Below are 6,757 nucleotides of genomic sequence, written 5' to 3'. Positions count from 1 at the left end.
TCACCCTGTGAAATACAAAATACCCACCCCCTGTTGATGCACACTGGTGCATAGGCCACGACCAGGTAGCTTCTTCCCTAAATTTAATGTATCCTTCCATCTTCCAACCATGCACATAACTGTTTAGGTTCATAGGAGCCTAGGACCATACATGCTTAAGCATTCAAGAGGCGCCATTTTTGTAGCTTCTATTCAAACAATGCAATTTTTTAAATCCAATGGCGCCATGGCCTGTCATAGCTCATTTCATGAACTTCAGATCATCTCATCAAGATTGTCTTCTTTCTTGTATGTCAACAACTTTCTCAGGTTACCATTTCTGCAAGCCTTAACATGTATGAATCCCCACAATTCAACAAGTAATGGAAGAAACTTTGAGGTCCTATCAGCAAAGCATTGACATAGCACCAAACCATACATTAAACTCTCCAGATTGTCTAAGCATCAAATAAACATCTGAATCCATGTATGTATCCTTTGGATCTTGAAATCAGGTGCAGAAGTCCTTGACAATAGTTTGAATATCAGCTTAAGCTTAAGAAAAGTGCACACATAAAGACAGAAAACCATCATATGCTATTTGCCCATCAGCTTCACTTTGGAAGAAGAGATGTAGAAGCCAAATCATCATCAGTTATGGGCTTGTGCAGCTGCATTCAAGCAGAGAATGGATAGTTAAGGAAGCAAAATATACAAAAGAAATTCCTTTATAGAATAGAGGGCCAGTTGACATTGTAGATCAGTAACCTTGTATTTTCAATTTCTCATACAGTTTCTTGAGTCCATATATTTTATGCATGATATCTCGATGTGGAGATATAATAATAAAAAAGAAAGAAAAAAAAAAAAGTGGGACACAGTAATTTTTATTGAGCTTCAATTGTAAAATTTGCCTCCAACTGACATCTCTACCTATAGCTTGCATAAAAATGCATCTGGAATGCCATCCAACTATTTGGATCTCCATAACACCTAAACTAACATGCTTCTCAAAGAACAAGCATCTTCATGAAAAGAAACACACAACCACATGAAACGGTCTTCATTCAATATTGAATTTGATTAATTTCTTCAATTTACTCACTTGGCTATATGTAAGACTTGAAAGTAACAGAAGGAGTCTTGATTGTTTCCAGGATGCTAGCATATGGATAAAGTACAAGCATTGTTATGAGAAATGGATATATTACTCCAATATTTGCTACACTTTAAGACAGGAATGCAGGAACAGGTATCCCATCCAATATGCGGATATCATGCTCGCACTTGCAGGCTTTCACAGTAAAGAAACTGTTTTCCTAGGTGCAGCTCCTTGGAGCATTTGGTTGCAGAAAAATGAAAGATCCTTTGAAGGTCATTTTGGACCACGATATAGCATTGATGCTAATGAGGGGAATTTTGGGGTTTCTATTGTGAAGAAAGTTTGGTATGTCAACCACAGGCATTAGGTCTAACTGCAGAACATTCTTTTGGCAGATTCCTAGGTCTAGATAGCATGTCTCTGATATGCCTTGTAGTATAGATGACTTTTCACATTAATTAAATGATTTAGAATTATTAAAATTAGAAGAAAAAAAAATATGAAGTATACCAGTTAATGATAAGATATTAGTTTCACTAACAGCTAATATAGTTTTCTGACACAACAATAATCCTGAAAATGGAGAAAATAGTCATAGTAAAATTGGAGATTCAAGAGTTCGATTAAAAATAGCAAAGATTTGCAATGCCAGTGCATTTGCGTCAATATAGACACATTAAGTGTAATAAAAGGATCTAGGTATCAGTCTGAACTTCTGAGTTCGAAAACCACAAACCGGTTAGTTATCAATTTTTCTTTATTTCTTTCCTATGGTCAAACTTCTATTTTTATTCGAGTCATATCCACAAATTGCGAGAGATCATGCCATATGATGTCATTCATTAACATTAACATCATTGAATACCCTTTAATTGCAATACATCATAATATAGAGTGGTTAGCAAGCAACTATGGAAAATTTTCCAACTTCCAAGTTTGATGAAGTTACTTTGGTAAACATGAAGAGTTATATTAATTAACTTCTATAGGCAGCAAAAGTCACACTTTCAGAAAGATGCAAATCTAGCATTTCCATCAAGGAAGTTGTGTATACGCAAGCACGATTGGTCATAAATATGTATTGATGCATATACACAAATAGCATTCATATATCATAGTATCATCCTATTATATAAAAGCATGTACTCATGCTTCGTGGTTAATCTTTACATTGACCATTTTACCCTTCTTGCTTATCTAAATACTATAGCCCTTTCAATATCTTTTTTGTACTGTCATTTTATTTTTCATAAGTTATTGGTGCCCTTAATATTTATGTTTTTTCTTTAAGAAAAATTAAATACTCTCTCTCAAAACAATAGCACTCATCCGACTCTCAAAACAATAGCACTCTCTCAAAATTAAATACTCTAGCCTTTATTGCTTACCTAGCTTTTGGGTTGTTAATTTGGAATATTGACGATGATTACCAATGTGCTTTGTAATTTGTATTTGAGATTTTGGTCTTAGAAGTGATGCTCCATTAAAGCTAAGGAATCATTATATGGTAGTATGCAAAAATTATGTAGAGCTCTAGTTTTGAGTTGCCTTGACAGATTTCCCATGTCAGTGATCAGTCTTATCTTTTTGTTACAATGAATGGCTAACATCCAGTACAGTAAGTAGTATGGCCAGCTCATCTTAGCTTAATTTTTGTGATGCACTCCATAAAATTTTGATAGAAAATCAACTCAAAAGAAGTTTTAGAATAGAGGATTCAGGACTTTTAGGTTATTTCCTTTTTTCCCCTTTTCCTAGCCTCTTGATTTGTTTGATGTGAGAGGTAGCAGACTTGGATATGTGGCTAGCTTCAAATTCTTAACATGCATTGTATTGGTATTGCTTATGGAAATACCACTTCAACCAGTATGAGGTACTTCTCTTGATGAAACTCAAATTTGTCTCTGTTATTGATGACAAAACCCATGTTTAGTACTTTATTTTTTCTAGCTTCAGAAATCTAACAAAGTTGACATGTCTGTGAAATCACTAGAATACTTCTTCACCATGAAACACTAAAGCAAAACATGTGTCGTTTATCGTACTGGCAAAAAAGCTCAGGTTTTGTTAGCTATGAAATATTATATTTCAGTTTGGATTCCTTCCTCTTTCTTTGATCACGGCTTTTAATATATAAATATGGGTCTTTAGCTCAACTGATAGAGTACTTGTGGTGTGAGAAATGGTTCTATACCTCAAGAGGATGGTGGTTCTAATCCACCAAGTCCCTTATCTATACTTTCATTTCAACCTCAATAGTATTGTCTTGGTTACCTCTGGTTTTTATTACTCTCTCCACGATCTTCCCCCCTCCAGCTTCCTTTTATATCTCAAACTCTCACACTTTTTCAATCCTTTTTCTGTCACCCCAAACATATGACCACAGATGCATTTGCACGTGCAATTTTTACTACTTCTTACATGTGTAAGTTGCAAATGACACAAGGAGCACCATGAATTTCTCCAATTAGAATATGCATTATAGAAGTACAAATACAAACAAAAATATCTTGTAAATCCACATACAAGGGTGCTTATGCACATGCACACAGCGATGAGCAAACAACTAACCTCAAATGCATATACTCTTCTATAGTTTGGAGAATGTGAAAACACTTACCGCATTTGCAACTGCAAACCAATGAAAACAACGCAAGAAAGTGTCATCATGTGAAGGAAGACTGTCATGATTCCAATAAGTTATGCTTTGAAATTTCGCACCAATCTCCCAACAGTTTAAATTCCCTTCGGATATTTCTGAAGCTTTTCCTTTGCATGGCTTCTTCTTCTTTCCCAAGACAAAACCTTAAAAGTGACGGGAAAAAGGAAAGAAAAATCAGAATCAGCATCTGGAGATGTAGGAAGGACAATTCTATGCTTATTTATGCAGCCCTCGAATACAACTCAATGTCATTCACTCGTACTAAATTCAGCTTCGCTATGTCATGAACATTCAACTTCAAGGTAATAATTATGACTAGCATCAACTTGTTTGATGCCCTCTGTAATGAAGTCAGCTTAACAAAAATGGATCAAAATCTGAACACTTTCAAATGTTTCACTACAAAATAAGTATTTATAATCACTGAAAAAAATCGTGCTTCTGATCTGGTATGTTACCAACAAATAAATAGATGGTGGAGATGGTGATGATAAAACCAAGCTCCACCAGATGGCACTCTTCATAGCTCCAAATTAGAAATCCAACTGTGTATGTACCAATATCAGCCTTATCTAGTCCTTATTCACTCAGTTAATCTTTGACATAAGATAACAAATGTTGTTCCGGCATGCATTTAGAAAATAAACTGTACATGCTCTATGAGTGGAAACAACAAAGAACACATCTACCAGAATCCAAGATCTAGTAGTTGAAGAGGTTATCAATCCTATATGGGGTACCTTTTCAGCTCATCCAACAGTTGAAGTTATGCAGCAAGATATGGTTTAAACTTATCATTCCTGAACCTGGCATTTCACTCAATGTACCCATGTTGAACATGACATAGAATAGGCATCAATATGGAATATTTGTTGGATCCATCAGTTATTTACCCCCTCCCCCTTTTTTCATGTGTGGACTGGGTACACATTATTTACAAGAAATTGTAAATAAATGTGATATGTATACAAGCAAGACAGTGCCCTGTAACCAAGACTGAGATTAGATATACTACTTGAAACATATCAACACCCAATATCTCTACAGGGACGCATGTAACAGAGGTGTAAACCAAGTAGTAGCATCAGTTCCAACATAATCCCAACTCCCAAGTTCCCAACTCAATGTTGCTCTAACTATTGGATCTACATCACCTGAAGTCTCCAAACAGTATGATTTCCACATTCCTCATTTGGTTCCACATTCCAAACTAACAATATGGTATAAAACCTAAAGGAGATTAGGTTCCCAGTTCGCAGAAGCAGGGATGAAGGACTCAAGAGCAAGGCTTCAAAGAGAAGGTTTTGCAAGCAACAGAATTTAGAATCTCTATGGAAAAGTGTCTGACACACCAGCTGATTGGAGAGGTAGAGTTAAGCGAATTTATCACTTGAAAGCAAGAGGAATAAAAGAAATGTGTAGAGAAATCCCACTCACATTATGAACCAGAAGGGGAAGAAATGGTTATGAACTAGAAGGGGAAGAAATGGGATGATCTGATCTAGAATATTGATATGCATGTTCCAGAAGAAAATCAAATTTTTTTATTCTCATCAATCATTTCAAGCTCCCCTACTATATCTACTCTTACGCATGAGGTTACTATGATAGCAGCAGGAAAGCCCCATAACTGAGACTTTAAAAAATAATAATAATAATAATAAAATAAAAAGGTCTAATGAACACATCGTTCGAAAGAGTTTCTCAAAATAATTAGATTATGGATCCTCAATTGATAGCAGCAGCGTCCAAAAAAGAAATGACAGAAATATACAGAACACCAGAAGAAGAAAGATGGGAGACCCTCTGCAGTTTCCATAAGAGAAACTAAGCCATCAGAAAAAAAAAAAAAAAAAAAAAAAAAAAGAGATCCATGGGCAAGAGAGGGGAAGGATACCAGAATACCCGTCAGGAAGAGGAATCGTAGTACCCTGCAGCTTCCTTCCTCTAAAATATGCCTCCTCTACAGTAAAATCATCAACCTCAATACCTAAATCCAAAGGACGAAAGAGATTGATTTAGCGATTGCATATAAACGAAAACTGGAATCAAAGACGAAAGAAAGTAGAGTGAGAAATTGTCACCTGAATTCTTCGGTTTGAAGTAGTGAGAAACAGGGCAGGGACCATTGTGTTTGATGTAGCAAGGGAGCTGATGAATCTGACCAGTGAGATCGACGACATGGTCACGAGGCCGAAGATCGATGCTTCCGAGGATTCCATTTTGAGGAGCGTCGCTTAAGCCTCCTTCATTGTCCATGGATTTGAATTCGGAAGTTGAAAACCCTAACCGTAGTTTCTCAGTATATTCTCTAGTGTGTTGTTTTTCGCAGTTTCCCCTTTTCCCGCCCCTTTTTTTTTTTTTTGATAAAATTTTACCCGCCCAATTTCTGATAAGCCCCAAATGAATTTAAGGTTGTAAATCGATCCAGAACCAGGTATTCGGTTTAGTTTTGATTTTGGTTTGATTCCAGGAAGTTTTAGTATGATTTAAAATCGGACCAAGTCCCGCCTCAGTTCTAAAACTCAACATTCGTACCTAACCTGTCCGGTTCCTACATGGTTCGGAACTGATTCCTATACTCAATTTATAATATATATCCACTCTAATATAGCAGTATTTATAAATCTATATTATAGGATATTAATATACTATAAATTTATTTTTTCACCCAAAAAAATAAGTATACTATAATGTATTGATACCCACTGTCGATTCGGTTTTGATTCTCGATTCCTATATTAGAATTGGAAAGTAACCAACTCCTGATTTGGTTCTAGGTTTTGGTTTTCAGTTTGATTTCGATTTGACACCCTTAAATGACTTGGTCCATCGCCATAACTCTTTCGATCATAGCTCAGCTATGCAACAATCACAACAGTTATTCAGTATTTTCCCAACTAAATGGAGTCAATTATATAGATCCGCAAGGGGTAAAAGGAAGAAACAAAGCAACACCTCAGGTTACTCCTACACACACTTGCATACGATAAAGTTCGATCCCACAACCTCCT

At 35.8% G+C, this 6,757-nt stretch overlaps 1 protein-coding gene across 1 annotated transcript; it reads right to left on the bottom strand.

Annotated features, from left to right (window-relative positions):
* Positions 1-263: 263 nt before the first annotated feature.
* Positions 264-6,108, bottom strand: LOC122057123 (ribonuclease H2 subunit C). The gene is made up of 4 exons (XM_042619125.1): positions 5,828-6,108; positions 5,641-5,733; positions 3,702-3,886; positions 264-650 (listed from the first exon to the last, which is right to left on the bottom strand). Exons 1-4 carry the CDS (start codon positions 6,000-6,002, stop codon positions 594-596), a joined length of 510 nt encoding a protein of 169 aa, XP_042475059.1. The 5' UTR covers positions 6,003-6,108; the 3' UTR covers positions 264-593.
* Between the last annotated feature and the right edge of the window lie 649 nt (positions 6,109-6,757).

This window comes from Macadamia integrifolia, chromosome 12, assembly GCF_013358625.1.
Source record: "Macadamia integrifolia cultivar HAES 741 chromosome 12, SCU_Mint_v3, whole genome shotgun sequence".
NCBI lineage: Eukaryota > Viridiplantae > Streptophyta > Magnoliopsida > Proteales > Proteaceae > Macadamia > Macadamia integrifolia.
Note: the sequence above shows the minus strand (reverse complement) of the source record. Positions and strands in the feature narration are given on the sequence as shown.

Coding starts and splice junctions, on each gene's coding strand:
- LOC122057123 (XM_042619125.1), bottom strand. CDS start 6,002: ATGGACAATGAAGGAGGCTTAAGCGACGCTCCTCAAAATGGAATCCTC. Junction 5,734..5,827: donor CTTCAAACCGAAGAATTCAG/GTGACAATTTCT, acceptor CTTTGGATTTAG/GTATTGAGGTTGATGATTTT. Junction 3,887..5,640: donor TCTTCCTGACGGGTATTCTG/GTATCCTTCCCC, acceptor GTCACTTTTAAG/GTTTTGTCTTGGGAAAGAAG.